Source organism: Parasteatoda tepidariorum, chromosome X1 (genome assembly GCF_043381705.1).
Source record: "Parasteatoda tepidariorum isolate YZ-2023 chromosome X1, CAS_Ptep_4.0, whole genome shotgun sequence".
In the NCBI taxonomy this organism is placed as follows: domain Eukaryota; kingdom Metazoa; phylum Arthropoda; class Arachnida; order Araneae; family Theridiidae; genus Parasteatoda; species Parasteatoda tepidariorum.
The window spans coordinates 6,624,188-6,650,724 of record NC_092214.1 but is presented as its reverse complement, the minus strand read 5'-3'; the positions used below and the strand labels follow the sequence as shown (position 1 = coordinate 6,650,724).

Sequence of the window (26,537 nt, the reverse complement as noted above, 5' to 3'; positions counted from 1 at the left end):
CAATCTCAAATATATTTTAACATAAAATTACTAAAAAAATGTCCTTCAAAGACTTAATAACGCAAATAGTTTTGAGATATAGTTTAGTTTTTTTTTTACAATGATACATAAAAAATCCAGATTTAAAAATAAAATCAGATGCTGATTACAACTTTATAACTTAAGCGATAAGGAATTTATTTTGAATTATATACCTCTCAATTATAAACTTTCAACTTAAAAATACAAATAATTTACCTCAAACAACATCTTTTAGCAGTATAATAAGATATATTCAATATCTGACTAATTTAATACAACTGCAAAATGCAACGAAAAACTCCAAGTAAAGTTTACTTTGTAATTTGCTAGAGACCTCAGGGCACTGACGCCAACTCTTGCTCTGAATTTCCATTTTTTCAAAGATTTGAAACTTTTTTTTTTCTTTCATCTGAATTTTCATTTAGAAAAATTAAGTTTTTATGCTTGTAGTAGCAAACATCCGTATTTTAATATTTTTAAAAGACTTGCATGCCCTTAATAGATAAGAAAACTGTGGTATCAGTATCGTAATTGTAAAGTTATCGTTAAAATTAAAATTTTGAAACCCAATATTTCGTGACCACAAATTTACAAATTTTTGAAATTAAATATGGAATGTTGTGGTGAATATAAGACTAATAAAATACATCTTCTTAGTTTTGCTGCTACATTTTTAATTTCGTAAGGACCTCCTCTTAAAATGAGGCTATTGTATCAAATGTTGGTAGTGAGGGTGAGAATCATAAAATAAGTTTGCAAATAAAGAAATAAAACAAAGAAGCTTTTTTTAGCCATATTTGGTGATAAAAAAGTAACTGATCGCAAACAAAGGGTTTAATGGAAGGACATGTTTGCAACAGTCAGTTTCAGATACGGTTGCTTTTTGCAAATCATGCTTATTCAAGAAAAACATGCAACTTAAATATTTGTCAGAATGAAATGACCCTTTATAATAAAAATACAATATATATATATACAGTAGAGCGCCGATTATCCGAACTGCTCGGGACTGAACGTGGTTCGGTTAATGAAAAATTCGGATAATTGGAAAGTTGCTTTAAATCGAGTTTAATGATTATTATTCATGCCCTAACTTCCCTTCACACTTTTTCCAGGTTTAGGACTGGCAGTACTATCTAAAATAGCTTTGTTTAAAAGTTNATCTAAATTAGATTTGCTTAAAAGTTTTTTTTTAATTTTTAAATATTTTTAATTTATTTTTTTTACTTTTTTTTCATCTTGAACTTTTTTTTAATCATATTTCAGCTAACTTTTTTTTTTTTGTCAATTACTGATTTTAACACATTTTACTATATTTTCCATTGCAAAAGAAATCCAGCCAAGACTTTCGTTTCAAAGAAGATGCTCTTTTTTTGAGCAGCCATAATTCTTTTTAAATAAATCAACTGAACTGGATCAATATCATTTTGACGTTGTAACTAATTTATTGCAATATCTAATGAATTGAATGCTTCTATATGAGAAGGTCCACTATCTTGAACTTGATCACCTACTTCTTCCTCTTCATCTGAGGAGTTCCAATTTTCTTTCAAAATTTCAGCAACAATTTCATCATCTAACTTTAAATCCTGGGACATTTTCAGTGTTTCGACACCAGTATTCTATTTTTCTATTTCTTCTGCTGCATAACCTGGCATCTTTTCAGCCGGAAGATCTAATGGTTTAGAAATTTAGAAAAATTTTTGATAAGTTGAAAAGTATTCTAAACTTCAAAAAAAAAAAAAAAAAAAATTCAGACATAGTTCGGATAATTGGACGTTCGGATAATAAGGGTTCGGATAAACGGCGCTCTACTGTATATATATATACAGTCAGACCTCGATATAAAGTCATCCGCATATAAGGTCACCCCGCATATAAGGTCACTTTTCCAAAATCCCGGCTCACTGAATAGAAATTCTTTGTTACAAATTATTGGATATATGGTCAAGTTTTAAAAATCGTTATCGCTTAAGGTCATTTTTATCTCAGGTGAGGGGAGTTCTTTTTTAACAAAAGCCTATTTAACTTCCTTACAAGGCCATTACCCTTCTCGAGTTCTAGGAAAATGTTGCAGCCAACAAACGAGCTACAATTTCTGAAATTGTTTCACACGTTTTGGACAATGAGGACAATGACAGTGATCCTGAAACTGTTTAAAATACCTCTTAACATTTACCAAATTTTTCAATTTTATCGAAAAGAAATATTGTGAATTTTACAAGACCTTGTGATTGTGCATCAGAATTGCTATATTTTTCGGGCCCTCTAAATTTTTTTCTTTTTTCTTTTTCTTTTCCTAACCAATGAGACTCGAACTGAGGTGTAAAAGCAATTAGCCCTACAACTCTTCATAAACTTATAATATCTTACGTAAATTTGATTTTAGTACAAAATTTTCATACAATTGGGTTTAAAACAACTTTAATAAAAAATTAATGTCAGAAAAAAAGTTAAACATTGAGATTCTAAAATTTTGGAAAATCATAAATAGTTTATTAATCGTTTCAAATTTTATTTTTAAAAGAGATTTAAAAAAACAATCTGCTTCCTTTTCCTAGAAAGCAGCCTCAAAAATTCTTTTCTTGGTTGCTTAGCAACGGAGAAACACAATGTTTTGTCGTCTTGTCATTCATTCAGTTTCTTTATGGTTGTTTTCAATTGTTTCACCCTCTATGGAGAGGTAATTTTGCATTTTTTAAAACTTTTGCCATACATATAGATCTTTATTGCAACCCAATTTTTTGGAAATTTTGTCTACCCTCCCCCCCCCCTATTTCAAGGGTCAGAAAATATATATTTATTTACTTATTCAGAGAAAGTATGTTTTTGTACCTGATTTTGTAACTTAATTAATAGTTAGCACTAATTAATGAGCATATTTAAGGTCCCCCCAGGAACCATTAAGAATGACACTTAGTTCATGAAAATTCGATCATTAGGATTAAAGTTATTCAGGGTGATATCTTATTTCCTTTTTGACGACTGAACATTTAAAATAAATGTTTACCTACTGTAAATTTCAAAATGTACACTACTTACCTAAGTAACCGTATTTCACGATTGCTCAGAACAACTTGTTTTGTATGAGCAGAATTCAGCTTCTGTTTCAGATCTAAAACTTCCATATCAATTTTTCTCTGTTTTTTAGAAGATTTAACTTCATCTGGACGAATGTAAGTCATAATTTGTTCATAACAAAGATCTTCTAGCATAGGAAGTGAATCGGATCTCAACAAACTAAAAATGTAATAAAGTTAAATAAGAAATTATTGTGAAATGAAGTTACAAAGATGTATGAAAAGCCACTCAGTATACAAAATTAGATTACTATATTGGGTAGTATTTTATTTACAATATATTAATTACTTATTATGTTTACATTTATAATGTAATATATTAACTTATTTATTATAAAGATGGACTAAGTTAGACTTTAAGTTAGACCTTTAAAGGTTCCAATTTTGGGCATTGACACCTCCATCCCATTGGGGCATGAAAGACTTTGAGAGGGGAACTAGCAAGAAAACAGGTGTTTGAAAGATGCTTAGGATTTCTAGAGGGAATTGAATATGCAATTAAAATTCATAAATTTTTTGATTGGATACCAAAGAATAATTTACAATTCAAACAATGCTTATATTAGCTTTTAAAGCAGTTATGTAATTAAAATTGTTTGCTATACTTCTTTTTAGTTAAAAAGTACAACAAACGATTTTGATTACATTAAAAAAAAATTAGTAAAAAATTTTTCTTAACAACAAAAAGATAATGTTGTGATATCCACTTCGCATTTTAACATTGAACAAACTATGATTTTTGGATGAATTTGAAATTTTTGTGCTACTGTCACTTTCCTAAATTTTGTTTAACAAGTTGATCTATTGTTCAACCGTTTAACTACTGATGTTTAAAAACTGGAACAAAGACTTTGAGTTTGAATTTAATGAGAAATTAAAGTCTGAATAATATTGCTTTTCATTGACTTAAAATTTATATTATGAAGTATTTTTTACATTTAGTTAAGTTCCGTTTCCACAATTATTTGATTTTTATGAACTTTTGAAATTTGGTGTAATTTGTAAATTTTTCGCCAGGGTGTAATAAATATAATTTACTACAAATCGAAATATAGCTCTGTTATACACAAAATTCAAAATTTCAATTTAAAATCAAAATATTAATTTAAACCTAAATATTTCATTTTTTTTTTAACATTGGCATTTCTAGGGTTGTATTTTTAGATATCAAGTAATTCATGAAGTTATGTAGAGTACATTTTATTCAATTGGTATTCTGACACTTATTCAAGGTAAATAATAGTGTTCCAATAGAAAAGGGGGATGAATGTGTCTAGGTCAACTTTTTTTGATCGGAAACATGAATTTGCAGGTGGTTGATAATAGAATAATAGTGACAGATTTTATACTTCAAAAGAACTGCAAGATATGCACTCATTCATGCTCAGATTTTTTTTTTTTAAAAACCATTTAATTTTATCAAACTATTTATTTTTTCAATCTGTTCCCAACAATGGTATTAAAAGAGATTCTTACCATTGATAGTTTTCCTTCCTGATTCTTGTGGTTCATAAAAATTTGTTGTTACAGAATGAGTTAAAGAGAATCATGCCATTTTCTTGTCTCATTTACAAATTTTGCTTTCCCAAGTCTAAGAGATGCATAACAATCCATAAATAATGACATTATTAGAAACATTCTATGATTCAGATTTAGAAGATGTAGATATCTGCCTGTTAGAGCCTGCGATGCCACAATAGGCATTACATATTTCCTAGCCTTTAAAATTTCTTTCATTTCTTAAAACTAATTTTTTTAATCATTATTAATTGAATTAGAATTAAAATAAATCAATCAGTTCATTTTTATAAAAAACGAACATAAAATATTCTATTCTCTGCTTATTGATCAATGTAACGGCTAACTTTTTTTTCAATACTAATGTAGACTCATTAATTCACTGTCAGGCCTTATTGAAAACAAAAATCTATTTTAACTCTTTATTCTTAATTTCTTACCACAGATATGCCTCAGTTACATGGTTATACTGATTTTCACAGTCTTATTGGCGATTCGCAATCACCAAAGTATTTTCAAACCTAATATGGATTACGAGGGCTGGCTTTAATTTTGGCTATGTCATCTTTCGATAATTTGTCAACCTTGGATCTCTTCCCCGTGCTCCTAAGTGTCCGAACAAATTCATTCACTTTCAATTTCTCCAATTTTTGGCAACTGGGGGTGCCCTTTTGGGCCTCCCAGTCCCAACCATTGAATATAAAAATGAACTAAAATTCTCGGTGTAAAAAAGATGTTTTATCTTGATCCCTTTAAGGAATTTCTTTTCTTTATTATTTTCATATTTTTGAATTATGGCCATCTTCAATAATTAATAAATCAATTTTTTTTAAACGATTTTACTTATTTCTCTGAGACAATTATCATTTTAATACATCCAAATTACGATGTATCTGTAACAGTCAAAAATTCAAACAATGCTACCTGCATAAATCCACTAATTAATTTAAAACGATCACCGTCATGATAGAGGCTAATGAACTAGAAGTTTTTAATTGGTACAGAAAACATAGATAAAAATTACTTAGAGACCGTTATTCCATTCTATGTCTGTAAAATATTGTTCTTAAAAATAATATTAGAGAAGATGTAGTGAAAAATCAAATCTAATACCAACTCAAGGGCAAATAAAAAAGGAAAAAGTGAAAGCCCAAATATAAAGTGAGATTAGAAAGTAAAATTTGATGAACCAATGGAATTGAAAAATTGAGAAACAATTTTGAAAAACTGTCCAGAGTAGTGCTCCTCTTGACATATTTTATAAACTATTCTTCGAGAATATGTAGAATAGCTAATCAATATATTATGCTTTTAAAAAAGTTCCAAATTATTTATATATTTCCCAAAATAATATTTCACAATTTCTTGGACTATTAAGTTGAGAAAATTCAGTTCTGATTGAAGATAGGTAATGGAACACAGCTGAGCAGATAGTGACTATCATCAGTAAAAAACGCCCCTATCAAACCCCAAAGTTTCAAAAATGGAACATAGTTAAAAATGCAGTTAAAAAAAAAACAATTTTATTTATTGTATTTAGATACTCTTTATCTGAATTTATCAAATTATTTGGTATATCCTTTCTTAATTGAGCGTTTAAAAATGGTTAACTAAATTAAATATGCTTTTTTGTATTTTACATCTCATAAAAAAATCAGAAAATTATTATTTCAGAATTTTGTTATTAAATGTTTGTTTAATTTTCTCGTACTTTTAACACATTTAATAAAAAAGTTTTAACAAATTCTTAAGTTTTTAAAGTTTATTTCCATAACTTATATGTCCTATCCTTTGTAAAATAATTCAAAATCATATTATCCAAACATATTAAATTTTAGATTTCTAGTAGTGAACCTATGAAATACATACCTTTTAATATTGAAATAGACTGTGGGAAGAAGACAAAATACGTCAAATGCAGCATGAAAAATCATATCATCGGTTAAAGGGCGGCGGCTCCAAAATTTTTGATCCCTACGATACAGACTTTTCATTTGATCTTTACGTGGATTAACTGGTCCACCATAAGTACTACATAAAGTATTTAATGAAATATTTTTGACCTTGTATACAGGCTTGCCTGCATCCTGTTGTTGCAAAACAGCATGTGCAGCCTATAACATAAATGAATTTTGTTAGAGCTGACATAAATTACTATTTGAAAATATGTATTTCTTTCTAATGTTTCTCCAAATTAACTACACTTTTAACTATATTGTAATGAAATAATCAACAAGGATTTTACTTATAACCATTCACTCCAATTAAACTTTCACTATTTGACATACACAATATTTAAAAATAAAATTCAGCTTCAAAAAATTTTTTGAATTTACCTAACACTGATTGTGGTGCGACATCAATTTGGGAATCAAAATTCCTGAAATCCAATTTTTTCTTCTTTTATTAAACAGTAAATTTCAGGAGGTTGTCAGGAAATGAAACAGTTTTTACAGTTAAATAAATAAAATATTAAAAAAATTGTCTGAAAAATAATGAAATTCTATTGTTTGATGCAAATTGCTCTTTTAAAAATAACATTTAATAACTATTAAGATTTTTGATAAAAAAAAAAAAATAAGATAACAGAAACATTTTTAGCATGAAAAAAAGTTTTGCACTATGCCTTGCTATTATATAAACACAATACAAACTATTTATTTTCATAAATTATTAATAGTCTCATGAGAAAAATCTTTTGTCATAATCAGGGTGTGATTTCAGTTTATTAAAATTAGCAGCAAAGTTTTCTAGTGCTAAAAAATACTAGTAGCAAAACTAAGGTTCATACTAGCATTTCTTATAGTGGTGTCACATTATATTTTACACAAAATGCAACAAAATCATTATTGTGTGACAAATTCAAACATAAAATAGTAATTGAATAGTTGATGTTAAATATTTATACTCATATAACTGTCAAATAACACTGTTTCATACTACTTTTATGTTACAATTATATGTTTCATATAAAAAGTTATGCATTAAATATGGCATATTAAAATTTTTAAAGAAATTTCATTATTCATGCAGTTTTCTTTTTTCAATCTCTTCAATCCTTAAAAGAGCATAAGACTTTAATTATGCTTCTCCACCCCACTAGATTTACAGCGAAGTGCTTCATTCTTTAGCAATATCTTTGATAACTCTTTCAAATATCTTAAAGCCAAGAGTCATCTTTGGCATCTCTTTTTTTCTGTTTACCATACCGAGTATACTCCAAAGCCTGTCTCACTTTAAATTTATGTTTAAAATTTTCAGAGACAATTGTATATAAATTTTTCAATTAGTTGGTCATAATAAAGCTATTGTATTACAGAATGAACAAATAGACATTATTTTAGCAGTGTGTGGCACAGTTCTGAAAGCCTTTCACCAGTCATAAACTATGCTTTCCAGTCTATAACTTTTCAAGTTACACCAAGAACTTTTCATAAGAATTCTTTTTCAAAGAAAGCTGAATTATCTACCTCATCAAAATTGCTACTTATTGGCAGAAAAAACAACAAGAGGAAACATCTGTTCAAAATGATATCATGTTTGATTACAGGATTGCAAAGAACATTATCAGAGATGGGTCAAGTATGGCATACTGATGTAAGGTACTGATTTACCTCACTCTTCAATATTCTTGAGTATGCATTAGATTATTAGAAACATGAAACATGCATTAGATTATTAGAAACATAGCACATACAAAGTTCCAATTTGTTTGTTTTTTTTTTAAAATTCAAAAAAATAATAATCTCAGGTGAATATCTTATTTTTGTTTGTAAAAGTTCCATACACAACTCCTTGACAATCATACTGCTTGTAAAAAAATTATTCTAGAATGCTCAAATAATTATTCATGGATGAAGAAATTGAAGAAATAGGTAACAAATATTTATACTGCATGTTTTGGGAAAGGTATCACTCACATATAAATTAATAGATTCTGAACTAATTTTTTTTTTAAATATTTACTTCCAGGCATTTAAAATATTCAAAAGTAAAGGGTGGCATGATTATTCTGGAGTTGACACTTTTCTTTCATCTGTCAGGAGTTAAATTCATGATTTTAGAATTATAAGCATTTTTTTTTTAAATTAACATTTGGTATTTTATTACTGTTTTTGGTACAAAAGTATTTTATCTGGTACAAAAGTATTTTATTACTGTTTTTGTTATTTTGAAACATATTATCTACTCTAAAAAATCAGTCATGTAAATAAATAACTGCTATTCTTTAGTGATCAAGAAAACATAAAAAGCTAAATATTCTGAATATAATGGTCAAATGGATTCTGGATAATTTGTTTTCAATAATCCTTATCCTAAGTAAGATGACATAATAAAAACCTCTTAAGTAAAATTACATAATACACACACAGAGTATAATTCGGTAGCAAGATAACGTAGTTTTTTAGCCTAAGTTATGATAAAAAAATTTCTAGAATGAAAAATATTAAAATTATATAAATTAGTAAAATTGTTCATCACTCTAAAAGTAAAATACATTCAAAAAAATGTTCAAGCTTAGAATTTAATTTTTATTTATTTTAATCTACCTTTTAAAAAAAATTATTATAAAAATCACTTATGATTATCACAAACAATTAGCAATATACAGGGTAACTGCTACATTTCAGATTTTTAAATCCATGACTTTTCATGACTAATTCCAAGAATTTTTCATGACTTAACGAAGTTAATATTTGCTCCGACAAAAACACAACAACAAATTTAAAAAAGCATTATAATAACATTAATTGAAATGATAGGTTTAACCAAAACTTTTATATTCTGCATCTTCTTATTTATAGATTTTAAATTTAAAAAACAGAGTAAAGAAAGAGTTGAAGCAATAAAATAGTTGGAAAAAAATACAAAAGCCAAAAGATTTTTTTTCTTTTTTTCTGCAGAATTATATTCTAAAGATACTTTTCTTGTTCATCGGGAAGGAAAGAAATACTCCAGATTTTTCTATTTTCATTTAGAAATATAAAAAAATTTGCTAATGACTGACTTACTTCAGCTAGAATTTTAAATTGATAAAATAAAAAATAAATAAATAAAATTTTGAAATCAAAGAAGTTTAAAAGATATTTCACTCTAGAAATGTTCTTTTTTTCATTTTTTGAAAGAACGCCATAATTTTTAAAGAATGAGATAAAAACATTTTATATTTTAATAAAATATGACTGTGAGTAGGGATTTTGTTACAAATTCAGATATTCGGAACACTGTGAAATTAGGGGAGGGATTCCATTTTAAAGTTTAAAGTTTTCAGCGACCTAAATCCATGACTTTCCATTAATTTTTTTTAAAAAATTGTTCAAATTATGACAAATTTTGTTCAGTATTGAAATCTATGACTTTCCATGATTTTTCAAGACTTTCTAGGTGTGTAGATACACTGAATATAATATGTAATAAAAACATACCTGTGTATCAAAAACGTTAGTCAATACTACTCCAAATTGATGATATAGAGCACCACTGTCATTTCTACAATCATGTGCCACCTGAAATACACAGAAATTAAAATAAAAACAATTTTGAAAATTCTGCATTTTAAATTAATTATGAATTTAAAATATTAGTGATAATCAAACAATAAAGACTTAGTTAATCAGATTGTACTAAATTCATTCACTATTCTACCTCAATTGCCCAATATTTAGCAAAATGAACATAATATATGTTTGAAATTTTAATAGTGTCCATGTTTAGTAAGTGATTCGCAACTTTAATGGTTTATTATATAGAGAGAATAGTAATTAATTTGTAGTAAAATTTTATCATGCTTTTTTTAAACAATTCCTTATTTGATTATTTTTTTTTGTTACAGTTACAATAATTTTAAGTATATATGTGTAGGTTTAGTATAATTTAAATATCTATCATAAATAATTAACCAAAACAGCACACTTCTTTTGATTATTGATGATGCCAGAATATATGAATAAAAAAAATTATCTCACAGCTAATACTAAGCGATGTTAAGATTTTTGCATTGTGATGCATTGCCACTTTAATAATGCAATATTTTGATACATAATTGTTTCCGATTTCATATTGACTAATTTTGCATTCTTGAAATTTTTAAGTGCTTAATTAATTGATATAAGCAATTAAATTTCTGTTAATAAACACAATCTAAGTTTTTTACTACTAAGTTTTTCCCTACTAAGTTTTTCTGGTATGATTAAAGGAGAAAAAAAAATTTAAATCGTGTCAAGAACTATCAACTGCCAAAATCTGACATAAAAAACTTGGGCAAATTCATTTTTATCATTGAGGACATTTTACTAAAAGTTAAATTGTGCACAATACTTGCATTATAACTACTACTATAATTATGACTTATATTACATACCATGTATAAAAAATATTACCAAAATTATTTAAACTATTACTAACTAGTTTTTCTAAAAACATGGTACTATTAATACTTAAAGACAGGGGTGATTGTGAGCCCAAGTCAAAATTCCGGAAAATTTCTTGAGTTACGCATACCTATACCATTTACACATACCTATGATGACCTGGAGAAGTAACTAAAATTTACAAATATGTCTTTCTTTTTTGAGTTTATGATTATAATAACTATTTACTGATAAAAAAAATAAACCGTTGAAAACTTGATTTCCAGAAATTTTGTGATCAATAATTTTTTGAAAAGTCTGGACCTTTGATTTCCTGATACTTCCGGATCACTGTTAGTGAAAAATCCGGAAATCCGAATTTTTCCGGAGCACAATCAGCCCTATAAAGATCAATATATAATTTGCTATAACTATTCAGTTTGTAGTGTATCTACCACTACAAAAATGTAATTCCAATTCACTAACATATAAGACATGCTAACTCGGTTCTATGGTGGGGTACCTTTTCATAGATGAAGGTTTACATTGTCGATATCTACTACTCTCCCCAAATTGGACCTTCGGACATGATGTGAACATGCCCACCATGACAGAAACTCCCACCTCAATATGAACATGCCTATCTTGACAGTAACACCCATTTCAATCAGAACACGCCTACTTCATTGAATGGTCCACATTGAACAGTTGACTTGCTACTTGTGACTGCGACATTATCCATCTCTTTGCGCTGTAGCTACTCAGTCTTGATCACACATAAAGTACAACGTATTCACTCGATGGCTAAAGGCAAACACAGAAGTGACCGTGAACTTAATACAGCTCTCAGGATCAGCACTTAAAAAGTATGGTGATCTTAATACAGCCCTCCTGGCTTCTCACAAAACAGCAGTGAATCAACTAGTGGTATCCGTTCATCAAATTCTATCACAGCTATAATTCTGGTGGGGGAGTACTGTAGTGTATCTACCACTACAAAATGTAATTCCAATTCACTAGTATATATAAAAAATGTTAACTGATTCTAAGGTGGGGTACCTTTTTATAGATGAAGATTGACATTGTCGATATCTACTCTCCCCACAAGTTTATATTACAGGTAATAACTGTGAGCTGTTAATTGTTATCAATCTAAATATTGATTTTAATTATTTTAAACCATAATTTAGGGATTTTTTAGATTAAGTACGATCAGGGTTGGCATTTCATCATTTTTTTTCTGGTCCCTGAAAGAAACGGGATGAAATGAGAGAAATTTAAAATTACCAATACAATTGTTTAGCAATAGGTATCAAAAGAATAGTTAACATTTAAACAAATCAAATTAATACAGTTAACAATACAATAAAGCCTTGATTTAGTGGACACTCTTGGGGCCGAAGAAAGTGCCTGCTAACAAGAATTGTCTGTTTGCAAGGAGTTAATTAAGAAGTTTAATGCCATAAATTGTTTTTGGAATAATTGTAATGAAATAAAAATAAGTAAATAATCTACAATAACTATTTACTTTGATATTTGTTGAAACTTTAAAAATTATAATATTTGCAATATAAAAAAAGAATAGATAATGAATTTTATGTATAAACATAATTTCAGATATAGCGCTAGAGAAATGAAAATGTTTCTCCAATTGACACAGATATTCAAGTTAGTCATATGATACTAAATAGACACTTTTAGACAAACATAATTTTCTAGGTCTCCAATTACTAGGTTTACTACCCCTAATACCTCCCCAACTCCCCATCACTTAAAAGGAAATATAACAATACCTCCTTGTAGGTAAACCTCCAGTGAAACATAAAGCAAAAGAAAGCAGCAATATCTACCAGCAAGGCACCACGCTCTAGGGCAGGGATGTGCAAACTTTTTTGGTAAACGCAAAAAATCAGGGAAGGGAATGTTTGGTAGGTTGAATAAAAGCTTCTAAAAAAATATATATACTAGTTTTAATTTAAATATTTAATGAGATGAATGAAATTAAGATTTTGTTTTTAAAAGTTTCAGATATTGTGGTTCGAAGAGAGATATACTTATTTTAAGGAGCAAGGCTAAATGCATGTCTGTTAGTCTACTTCTGAAATGATTTTTCTAAGGTTCATAGTTGAAAACACTTGCTCACATATATAAGATGAAGCAAACATAGCACTGATTTTCTGGACATGAGATATTAAATTTGGGAAACTAGCTTTTGGTAACGATTTGTAAAATTCAAAGTTCGGCATATTTAGAAACAACTGCTTCAGATGATTGTTAGATTGCAACTCAATTAATTCAAGCTGCAAATCCTACCTCACTGTTTCACAATTTATGTTGAAAGGAATGATAAAAAGATCTAATTCTGTTTGAATGGCACTGAAATCTTGAAATCTGCATTCAAACTCAAAATGAAGTTTTTTCAAACAATCTTCATAATTTCTGAAGCTTTTCCTTATTTACTGAGGGTATTGAATTTAACCTCGAGAAATGAGACAAGTCGTTCTCAGCCAGCTGCCCAGCAAACAGATTAAGCTTCAATTTAAAAGCTTTGAGATAGGCCCATTTATCATTGATTTTTCCCTTGCATCTCAACATTCAAGTTGTTCATATGACAAAGAAGATCTATAAAAAATGCAAAGTCTGAAAGCCATTCTGTATCTTCTAACATTTCGCACTCTGCTAAACACTGTTTCTCATGGAAGAATGACACAATGCTGTCTTTCAACTGCCGAACTCAACCTGCACTACACTCGAAAACACATCGTGCACTAAACCACCTTACTTTCGTATGATACAGTACATCAGAGTATTCAGATTGCACGAACTGAAGAAAATCTTGGAATTGCCTGTGAGTAAGCCCATGAGATCGAATAATATTAACAAGCTTTACTGCTGCATGAAGCATAGCTTTCATATTCAATGCTGATTTACACAGAACATCTTGATATATAACACAATGTAGAAAAATAACATTATTCCCTGGATAGTTTTGATTAAAGAGTCCAAGGAATCCAGATTTTTTTTCCTGTCATATTTAGTGAACCATCAGTCGTATAATTAAATATTTTTGTCATGGGCACTTTCAAAGTCAAAAGTCCTTCCTGAAAGTCACAAAAATATCCATTCCATTGTAGTTCCTTTTAAAGAATGCATGCACGCCAGTTCCTTGGTAATTTCAAAGTTTTCAACTACACCTCTTATAAATAACACTAATTAAGCAGTATCACTTATATCAGTGCTTTCATCCATAGCTATTGAGTAAAATTTAAATTGTACAATTTTTGACTCAGTGATTTAAAATTTTTATTGATGGCTTCGATTCTAGAAGTTACTGTTTTTCGCAATAAGCTTACAGTCTCAAAATTATTTTTTATGTCTGGACATAAAACATCACAAACTTGGAGCATACATTGTTTAACAAACTCTCCATCACCGAGAGATTTATTATTTTTAGCAATATTGTATGCTAAAATGTAACTTGCATGTGTAGCTGCTTCTTGGACACTGTTTATCTTCTTGAAAAAAGTTTGTCGGCCTGATAATTCTTCAACTTTCTGCATTTTGTCTTCTTTCACATTCAAACATTGCTTCGTAGTTGGCATTCTTGAGCTTGGCTGTAAAATGTTGGTTAATGTTATATTCTTTAAAAACTGCTACAGCTTCATTGCAGATAAGACACACTGGTTTATTTTTTACAACTGTAATAAAATATTTCCAAGTTCATTCATCATTGAACCCACAGCACTCTGAATCAACTTCGCATTTTTTAGTAGCCATTTTGCAGTTTAAAAACTCAAACAAGCACTAGCTATTTTATACATTTAACAATTTCACCATTATTTACAATAATATTATATGTGTGCAATCTTTCCATACGCAATAAATAATGTTAGAACTCGCGCCACCAGAAAAATCCACTCATTGGAGCTTAAAATCAACAGTCTGCCACTTGTGAAGTACAATTCACCTATACTAGATTCTGTATGTCTGCCCCTTGAGAAAGACAAACGCTAATTGGCGCCAATCTACGACTATTCTGTAAAGAACTTCTGCTTTCAACATTTTACCAATTGAAGCTGTTGGTGTTAGCAATTTCCATCAATTTATGTTTTGTAGAACGGAAATAGAGAAAGTAAAGAGGTCATCAGTACTTTGTAAAAAAAGAAAAAAAATTGCTCTAAACAAAGTAGACAAGAAAATGGATGTATGTTTATAGTTTATATTCGCCACATATCGTCAAGTTAAAATTCTATCCACAGGGCGGATAAAACCTTTAGCGGGCCGTAGTTTACCCATCTCTGTTCTATGGAGTTGTTGTATTCACAATCCATTATTTGTCAAGTGTCAGAATTAATGTTTGATTTATATGGACACCTCGATGACTAGATTTATGTTCTCTGTTTCTGTGTTTTTTTTAACCCAGCTATGTTACAAATAACCCCCTACGTTAAAATAATTTTTTTAGCCCTAATCAAAATTATTAACATTATTCAATTCTTAATATGATAATAACTACTTAAAACTAACTACTAACCAGGGTTGGGGTTTTGGACATCCTAAACTGGTTTTGGACAGGACACGTGGGTTTTACTGTCTTAAACTGGATAAAACTGTCCTAAACTGGGTAAAACTGTCCTAAACTGGATAAAACAGTCTTAAAGTGTCCAAAACCTTGAACTTTGGTAAAAGGTAAAAATTCTATAGGTGTAACCATTGTACACATAATAATTACATGTATCAATAAATATTTGATATTTTTTATACAATTTACTATAACTTATTAAAAGAAAATAATACAATATAATAGGAAAAGGTTTATAATTTTTGATGCTCCACAGTTCATTGAACAACAAAAGTGAATACCTAATCCTTTAAATATAAATATGCTTTTAATACTGAAAAATAATATTTTTGCATAAGGATAAATATGGCAATATTATAATTTTTCTTTTAAAAAAATACTAAATTTGTTCAAAAATTAACCTTTTATTTTTCACAATATTTTTTTAAAAAAATTTTCTAATTTCTGCATCATAGGATGATAAAAAAGACATCTATTTAAAAAAAAAANGAGACACCCAGTCTCTATTTAAAAAAAAAAAAAAAAAATTTAAACATAAATATATTAGCTTAAATAGAAAATACAAAATAACTAAAAATTGTAAAAAGGAAATTGAGGAAAGTTTTTTATATAGTATGAATAATAATGAGATAAAATATGGTGTTTCATTACGAACTTATATTAATTTTCACCAGAAAATCTCATATATTGAAATCATATTTAAATGCTAAAACAGAGCTCATTCTAGGCAGAAGTTTAAAAAAGGGCATTATTATTCTAAAAAGGCAATAATTTCTTTATATGGGCTATACACGTTCTATTAAAAAACATTGTCAATTAGTAAAAGAAATTTTTTTTTTACTTAACTAAAAGTAGCAAGGCAATCATATTAATTACTAATTTTTATTAATAAATTAACTTATATATCGAGTTAATGAGCTAATTAACTTAGTAATTTATTTAAAATGCATGCATATATTAATAAAATAATGTATGTTTTTAAGTGTCAGTAGTTATGATTTAATAATTAAAATGATTGATAATAATTATGATTTAATGATAGTGGAAGTTACTGCAAACTTTCAAAAACGAGTGCAACAAGGGGGGGTGATGGCTATTTTTCGCATGTATATGCGAAAAATAGCCATCGCATGTACATATATATGTGTATGTCAATAAAAACTATGTATTGACAGCAATGACAAACTAAATAAAAGAGTTGAAAATAACAAAAGTTTAAGGAATCCATTGTAGAGTTTGAGGAAAAAATAAGGAAGGGTTGAGGAAAGAAAGGGCAAAAAGGGTATGGAGTCTATTAAATCAGGGCACTAATTTACTTCAGGGGCAACAGGGTGGGTTCTTTTGGCTAAAAGGGCAGCAGGGTGCTGCGCCCTGTTTACCTTGCCTAGAATGAGCTCTGGAAAACCTTAAAACTACATTGACCCATCTATACAAAAATGTCTGGGCACACTTCTGAAATAATTCTAAAAACTATAAAATAAATTTAAAAAAAGTTGCTTAGAATGTTTAGTATTATGCAATTAGATAATTTTCCATAAAATTATAATTTGAATCAGACTTTTTGAATGTTATTAGATCAATTTTTTTTTACCTTCAATACATCATCAGATTCTAGAAGATCTTTCAAACCACCATCCTCAATCAACTGAGGACAAGAAAGAAGATCAAATAAAAATATATTTTCTTCTAAAGTAGCAAACTGTAAGAGAGTTATAGGACCTGAAGGTCCTAGATTTACTCCTTCACCATCAAAAGAAAATATTTTTTCTTTTTGTGACAAAATATATTTAACAATAGCATTACATTCTTTAGTTTTGGTTACTATTTTAACTCGTTTCATCATTTTAGTGATGATATTGTCAACTTGTTCTTTGTTTGCTGAAGAATTATATATCATACGATCTTTATAATCAAGTACAGAGTTATCAGCGACAGCCTTCATAATCTGATTTTTCAACCTCTGTTGAAAAGATTGAGGCTTGTCCTGATAGCGATTGCTGCCACTAGATGGAGAAGAGCAAACAGAAGAAACTACAGTACTTGACTGAGTATGGCTCTCCATAACAATAGATGAGTTAGTTTTTCGCTCAACAACAGAAACTACATTAGACTGAACATGAAAAACTTGTGAACTCATTTTTAAGAATGCCAAAAGGTCTTGTGGGTTATTTACCATCTTGGACCACATGTCTTTAGGAAACCATGCAGTGAGATGTGCAAATAGTTGACTAACTGGTAATGGACCTCTATGTTTCAAAACACTTTCAAAAAAATTTGTTAATTGGTTAGTTAATTGAGGGTCTAATTGTTCCTCTTCTGGAACTTTAGTAATTAATAAAGAAGTATCATTGTTCAAATTGTCTAAAACACTTTTTAAAACAACATAATCATCTTTAACTACAAAAACATCATTGTATTTTATTAAAAATTCCTTAAATTCTTTCCCGTGTTGGCCTGATATATGCCTTATTTCGGGTGTAGCCTGAGATCTATGCCCAAGTAAACTTTTGATCGGCACTTCAGCGTTTCCATATTGCTCTAACTTTGATCTAAAATATTCAACTGCTTCATGAGCATAATCACGTTTGTTTTTACCACAGGTCACATCACTTTCAGTTGCATAACAAGTAACACTTACTTGATCATCAAGAATAGTAAATAAAGAAGGATATTGAGATAAAAATTTACGTAATCCAGATTGACTTCCCCCAGCAATTTGTCTCATTTCTTTTGTAAATCCTTTCGTCCCAAATTGACATGATAAATCGTGTAATGTTCGGGGTTGACCCTTGTCAATTAACCGATCCAAAAAGAACATGAGAGTCATATTCCTAATGTGATCGTAGTCCTTGCTGTCCATGATTAATTACTGATGCAAAATTTTCTTTTGTTTTTGGCACATAATCGATTGTACATTCTGCGGGTGCAGCTTCGAGGCCGCAACTGAATGACATCACCATCAGAGAGCCATCTTGAATTACAAGATTTTCTGATCAGAATGTCAATAAATAAATAAAAAAAATCCGATTCAGATCAGCCACAAGTGTAGTTGATTCACCGCTAACGGAAATGAATAAAATTTATAGGCATGGCAACTGATGCCAATTTTTACAAGGCTATTCTCACTGTAAAGCGATCAAGACACGAAGCGACCTAATTGAGGCAACTGAGTAAGAAAATCCGTTTTTTGTCTCATTCCGGATCCCAACGCTCAAATTCGCTATCGGGGGAGAAGACAAACTTGTCCTCCCTCACTGAATCAGTGTATGAATCCAGTTTCAAAATATCAATGTAGAGAAATGCGCTTATTAAATTTATCCAAGTAAGGTTAAGTGTTAAAATTTAATGTTTGCTCTCTGAAAATATTAAAGTAACACGGTAACATCTAGCCAGCACTATGTACGCAAAAGACAATAAATCAGAACAATATTTAAAGAGGAATAAATTTCTTAGTGATAAACACTAAAAATAACAACCCGCTTTAATAATAAAATTTATTTAAATCTAAATTCATAAAATGCAGTAACTTTTGGGTTTAAACTAAATATAGAATTACACTTAATGCTGTAACTTCAAAATACAGCCTCTATACAACCTCTTATAATAAAGAACTGGAAGCAAAATTTTCCAACTGCAATTTTTGAAAAGAAACTAGCATGAAACTTTTCCACAGCTTCAATATTAACTTTTTCTCAGATTGTCATTAAAAAATTTTGGCTTAAACTTTTTCATGGTTTGTTTTAATCTTTATTTTTAATTTAATAGCAGTTAACTGATTTTGAATCAGAGCCTACTTCATTATGGAATATTAGCAGTTTTGTTCTAATACAACTATGTGCAAAATTACATAAAAATAATTACAACAACTTTACTTAAAAGGAAAGCTAAACTACATGAATAATAGTACTGAATTAAGTATTGAAAGAAGATGTTCTTAAAATATATCTAAATTGTAAATCAAAACCAGGTTTCAGTTTGAAAAAAAATTAATGCATAAAGCACAATGTAATTTTTTTAATACTCTAATATACTGTATTACATTTATTATTCGAATACAATTTTAAAAGATTTGCCAAATTTGCACCTGGCATGTAGTTACATGTTTATGTGTTATCATAATTTTATTTTTATTATACTAAATTACCGCGCAGTGTGCATTCTTGTTCTTGTTCATTTGCGTCGCACTAGAGCTGTACAATGGGCTATTGGCGACGGTCTGGGAAACATCCTTGAGGATGATCCGAAGACATGCCATCACAATTTTGATCCTGTCCAGAGGGGATGGGGCCCCGCTTCGGCAGCCTGACGACCTGCACGCGAGGTCGAGCACTTTACGGTAGAACAGTGTGCATTACTGTATAATCTTATAAATTTATATTCTACAATCGAAAATGCTGCAATCACTGAGATTTGACGGTAAACTTTCGACACAGTACGAGGACATTGTTCATCAGCAGAAACTTGCACACATAAATCGAAAAGTTCCGAAACGGCTGAATGAGTATGAAACACGAAGAGAAAGCAGAACGGCCGTCTACCACCTCCACTTCATGCCCCACACTCCCCAGTCGTTTGGAAGCTTCCGATCCACACCTGCTTATCTTCCTGTTCCAGAAAGATGTCCCCGTATTACATAGAAAGCATCCGTCGAATGCCAGATAATAGTAGCATTTTAGTGAAATAACTGATTCAAAATTTTTAAAAATGTTCACCATTCGTATTATACTTTAAAGTTACAGGAAGTTTTCGAATCTAATAAATTTTTTTTAAATTTTACACTTTATTGTGCTGAATACATTCTCGGAAATTTGGTTTATTTAAATGCAGTCTGTTCATGAATTTCGGCATTTTAATATCTATGTTAAGAACACATTAAAATTTGGTTACGTTTCCAATACATTTTATGAAATATAGATTAATATTAATTGTCCCGTAGTGGACAGATTGTTAGGACACGGTTCCCAGCAGATCACCGAGGTCAAGCATCACTGGCTGCGGTCAGTGTGCGGGTGGGTGACCACTTGGATCTGACTGTGTAGGGACCGAGCGTGTGCGGTTTTGGTCCTCGTTAAACTGTTCTACCGTAAAGTGCTCGATTTCGCGTGCAGGTCGTCGAGCTACCGAAGAGGGGGTGCCATCCCCTCTGCAAAGGATCAAAATTGTGATGGCATGTCTTCGGATCATCCTCAGGGATGTTTCCCAGACCGTCGCCAATAGCCCATTGTGCAGCTCTAGCGTGACGTAAAATGAACTACAACAACAACTACAATTAATATCAATTTGAGTACAAATTAAAGCATGAAGTCAGTTTAGCTTAAATTTGATAAAAATCCGCAAAATTTCGAGTTATACAATTTTAATCGTTAGTCTTTCCGTTACATTAGATGTCTAAGAAGATTATAAAATAAATGGACTTAAACATGATGTTAAGTCTATTTAAGCTGGTATAAATTCAAGTCTTTTTAATTTAAGTATTGGAATATTTAAGTTTTTATATAATAAGAAACAGTGTTGAATAGATTTATTGCCAATAGAGCAGTTCATTTTTTATTTATAAGAAGTTTGCCTCTGTCTGGAATGGGTCCCGCAGTGGACTGATCGTTAAGACACGGTTCCCAGCAGATCACCGAAGTCAAGCATCACTGGCTACGGTCAGTGTGCGGGTGGGTGACCACTTGGATCAGTCTGCGTAGGGACCGAGGGTGTGCGGTATTGGTCCTCGTTAAACTGTGCTACCGTAAAGTGCTCGACTTCGCGCGCAGGTCGTCGGGCTACCGAAGCGGGGGTGCCATCCCCTCCGCAGAGGATCAAAATTGTGATGGCATGTCTTCGGATCATCCTCCGGGATGTTTCCCAGACCGTCGCCAATAGCCCATTGTGCAGCTCTAGTGCGACGTAAATTAACAACAACAATAACAACTGTCTGGAATGGTGGTAGTTCTGTATTGGTGATCGAAATGGGCTGCAGGTGGCGAAGAGCAGAATTCTGTACCTATGGAAACACTTCACATGCTTTCCCCATTAGCGTGTGGAAAGTCATAGAGGAAGGAAGTGTGTTAGTTTCTCTCTTGATTTTCATGTAGATTAAAATCTTTTAAGTTGGAAAACTATATGGAACTGAAGACTACATTAAACATAGTTCCAAAGAAAAGTATCACGGAAATTTTAAAAATTATTTTTATTAAATAAAAAGGAAAAATATTAAGAAAAGGGAAAATATCGTAGTACATTCCTATACAACTGAAATGAGGAGGAGAGGGAAGGGCTAAAGGCATGAAACCGGTCTCTCCCCAGATGGCGTAATCGAGTGTTGCGATCGCCAATATTTCTTATCGGTAAGCATTCCACAAATTTGAGCATGCGTCAGGTCTACTTCGATTTCATCAAAGCATGAGTGAAGTGGGAAAAAAAAGTCGCTGTCTTTGATGTGAGCGCACGTGCATCCTTCAAGATGAACACAACCCTCATCCTCGATAACAATCGTCCTGGTGTAGTATATTCCCTTCGAAGACGAAAAGTATCTATTTTAAGAATTTGCTTTTACTGCATTCTAAAAACATAGCAATCTATGCAAATGAATCAATCAGAAGAGATCAAATTAAAAACATTTGGCTTCACTTTCTTAAATTAAAATACTATACTTTTTATTACCACATTTATTTCCCACAGCTTATTGGTCTTTCCCAATCTCATTTTTAGAGCATTATTCAGACATATATTTGCCTGTATCATATTAGGAACCTGATAGTATAGTAAAATTTAGGATATATTTAAAATTTTGTAATTGCTTAATACAGAGCCACTTTTAAAATTTTATTGCAAAAACTGAACATACTTATCAATGGAAAATCTGAAAACCTTTATTTTCTTTTATATTTGAACTAACTCTGATTGTTTCAGTATCCTCAGAATTCCGCGAGCATTCAAATGTGTTATAACAGAATTGTCACCTTTTGCTATAGGGGTAAAATTGTCACCTTTTGCTATAGGGGTTATTTCTTGAATTTAAGTTGGTGACTTCCTTTAAGTATTTTAGATATGGGCTTAGGATTGTAGAGTAGTTATGTGAAAAAAATTGGATAAAAATATACTGTAGAAATTTAACGGATTTCTGCATTTCGCAACAAATTAGAGAACTCACTTCTGCTGAAGTTGTCCTCATTAAGGAAGCATATTATTTTAAGAAAACATTACATTACAAAAAAATTTTTAAAAGTAGTAATTTAACAAATTTATTTCGAATGAAAGGAAACGTATAAGCATAAAAATTAAACTGAGCAAAAGTTAGGAATTACAGCTTTATTGTATTTAATAATTTCAGATTTCCCTCAAACTTAAAATATGAGTTGCAAAGTGGAAATTTTAAACAAAAAATTGCAGTTTATACTTTCGTTGTGCAGAATATTAAAGTACCAATTAATTTAATCCATACATTTGTAGACAAAAAAATACTTGATTTGTGATAACTGAAGTATGTAAGAAGAGTTCAGTTTGAAACTTGTTACGAATTTACAATATTAGACAAAATTCCGATGATAACGAATTTATATCTGGATAAAATTTAAAGCATATTTTAAGTAAGGGAGAAATGTTTAAACTAAGGTAATCGAAATTCTTTTGTCACTAACTGTTACTACTTAATCATATAATAATTATCTTTTAATCGAATTAAAATTGAACTATTTTTCAAGGTTTAAGTTAAGTTATGGATTTAATATTTTCAATGAACGTGAAATGACATATCTCATATTGAAAATTCCTGAAATACAATATTAAAAGTTGCTCCTTATTTTATAAACAGATCTTTGAATTTAAAATTTGGCTCAACTCGTTCAGATACATTTACTATATTGAATTTAAAATTTTAAATCTCTTGTATTATGTGTTGATAAATTAAAAGAACTAGCAGGTTTTAATTACGCAATTTTGCTTCGTTGGGAACTCGTTTGCTAAAAGTTCGATTAAAACTATTGAAAATAAATTAAAATAATTCTAAATTCTAAAGTAAAATCTGTAAGGGGTGAATTCTTTAATTTGTTAAAAAATCATTAATATTAACTACTAGAAAAGGAACTAGATTGTACACGGGAAAAAATAAAAAATTTAGTTACTATTGACTATAACATACTAAAATTTATAAATTTAATTATTATATTTCGAAGTAAGAATTAAATTTATGGAGAAAAGTTTATTTTCTGGAATTAAACACAAGATGAAATTCCCGGGCTATTTCATCCCATGTTTTATTCCATTTATAAAAAATTACTCGGATAAAAATTTCTCATAATCTAAGAGTTACCAAATATTCACATCTGAAGCCATATTACACTAGATTTATCAAGTTTTATATTAAAGCATTGAGTTATTCTAACAAACTACATCATTAGAATAAGTATTTCTTTCGCATTGGTTGATTTACATCTAAAAAGTACTTACTATAACACATAGCACTACTTACATAGAGTGCATACATCATTTTACATTAGAAGCAATAGCAACAAATAAAAACATTTCATAACATATATTCCACGCAAGGTAATAAATTTTGCTTTTTTCACATTCTGGGATCTACAAAAATATGAAATTTCTGGGAATCAGTATCAATTTTTAAGAGCCAAGCATGCTCGATTCTAGGCCAGCTGTAGTTTTTCAGACACAGTAGCGACCAGATGCTCGATATTTATTATAGTTGTAGACCACTGATATATTACTTTGCTAACACTCCTAAATACTTTTCGGTGTTTAGATTATTAGTATTAATGTTAGTGTTTAGTAAAAGCCAAAGTATTTAGTAGTGTAACATTGTTTCTGATACCAGTTTAAAATACCTTCATCAAAGCCATCTATTTACTGTAACAATTTGTTTTCCGAAGTACTGACATTCATTTTATTACTCACCGTTATGGAAGTTTCTTATCAAACTTCAATAAAATTTAATACCACGATATTGTATTGATGTTCACAAGCAATGCGAAAGAAATAAAATATTCCGAAGTAAAAAAAAATCATTTAGATTTCATGGATACCATATTGGAATAAATACTAAATCGTATACCTTTTCTGCCCAATTTTAAGAATTATTTACTAGTTTCTCAAATTTTAATTCCCTTCAAAATGGCAATATTAATTTCACTTTTTAAAATTCCTCTTAAACTTTTTTTTAAAATTTGGAATATTTGACTTTTGCTTATTTAGGAGAGACACTATTACATATTTCATTGAAACATTTTTTCCCACATATTAACTATTAATTCATTTTTAATTAAAAATGAATTAATTTTTTATTCACAAAATGTCAAATTAAAAATGAAACACTTGTCATTTTCTCTTAAAGTGATTGCAATATATAAGAATTATTGAATTTTGTATCAAAAAAATATTAAAAATGCTACTTTTACGAAATTCCTGTTTATTTCATTATATCTTGTTATGAAAGTATGCTTAAGCGAAAAGAAATTAATTTCCTCTCAGAACTCTGAAAGTTTTCCCCCCGAAATTAAGAAGGCAAATTACGCGGTCTAGAGTACCATATGCAATGTCTAATTTAATTATGGACTGATATAATGCAAATTATATTGACTGTTTTATTTATATTTATTTGTGTGCATGCATGCATCTGTAGAAACGAAGCAATAAGTTCGTTGAAAATGAATTTGGATGTAAAGCTTTAAAAATTCCATTGTTAAGAGTAACATGACGCTCAGTTCAAATAATGTAATTTTTTCTGTTATAAATTTAAATACAATCTAGTGCAACGTATACTTATTTATTGAATTGATGAATATTAACTTTGTTAGCAGGGAAGAATATTTAATGAATAAGATCATAGATTGTTTACTTCTATAAAGAGTGACAAATATAAAATCCAGTTTACCACTTAGGTGAACTGTATGTTTCGAGATTAAAAAATTGAAGGTATTTTTAGATTGTGTTGAAGGAATACAATCTAGAGTTTTCATAAACTTCAGTCAACACAAACAGTATTTAATCACTTCTTTTTTTAAAAAAATTAATTACAATGTCTAGATACGTTTTATTTTTGTCCAATATAATTCATATGCTTGCGATTTTCATAGATTCTTCGGAAATTAATTTTGTAGCAAATTTTTTGTGTAATAATGCTTAAACAGCTAAAATACGTTAATAATAATTAGCATGTGAAAACCTTCGCAGAATGATTTGTATATACTAATCTAACATAGTAAAGGATTTTTTCAAAGACTTGAAAATTTGCACCAACCCTTATAGTACTAAAAACTAATCAAGTATATTTTGAAAACTTCCTGAAATATTTGCTTTGATAGAAATTTTAATGGAAACCCAAAATCGTATGTTAACGCACATTAACGCATCTTCGAGGCCAGGTAATATTGATATCTATTTAAGCAAACAAGCTTTCACTTAATGATACTTGGAAAGTAAATGGAGATACTTGGAAAGTAAATGGAGAAATGGTCTATATATAGACTAATAAACTTATTTGTTAATGCTTGATTGTTTTAATTAAATTCATTTATCAGCTTTTAATTTAAATCATTTCTGGCATATAACAAAGTTTTAAATTCTATTACGATATTTAAACCTATACAACATCAGGTGATTATTCTGTAACAAAGCATTCAAAACTATCTCTAAAATGCGAGGTTTGGTATATCTATTTAATATTACTACTGATTATCCCTAGAATGTGGAATTTACATACAATTTGCAACATTGCTTTCAAAAGTAATTGTCAGTTCTCATAAAATCTATTGCAGTTTTGAAACATGCAGTAAATATTTTAGTTATCCTTAAAATTTGAAAACATTGAAGTTTTTTTTAAATGAAATTGTGAGGGACTAAAAGATTTTTGTGGTATAAAGCTACACATTTTATCAATCGCAAATATAAAATAAAATAATTGTAAATAATAAAATAATCATAAATATAATAAAATGTTTGTAAATAATCAAATAAATGTAAATAGAAAATTATAAAATTTTGACA

At 29.4% G+C, this 26,537-nt stretch overlaps 1 protein-coding gene across 1 annotated transcript in view; it reads right to left on the bottom strand.

The window, feature by feature from the left end:
- LOC107446429 (Egl_like_exo domain-containing protein) overlaps positions 1-18,634 on the bottom strand; it is a 36,067-nt gene extending 17,433 nt beyond the window's left edge. The window contains exons 1-4 of the mRNA XM_016061069.3: positions 17,143-18,634; positions 10,046-10,126; positions 6,489-6,733; positions 3,064-3,261 (exon numbers count right to left, since the gene is read on the bottom strand). Coding sequence (XP_015916555.1) covers positions 3,064-3,261; positions 6,489-6,733; positions 10,046-10,126; positions 17,143-18,411 — 1,793 coding nt within the window. The 5' untranslated portion in view covers positions 18,412-18,634. The remainder of the gene's footprint in view (positions 1-3,063; positions 3,262-6,488; positions 6,734-10,045; positions 10,127-17,142) is intronic.
- Between the last annotated feature and the right edge of the window lie 7,903 nt (positions 18,635-26,537).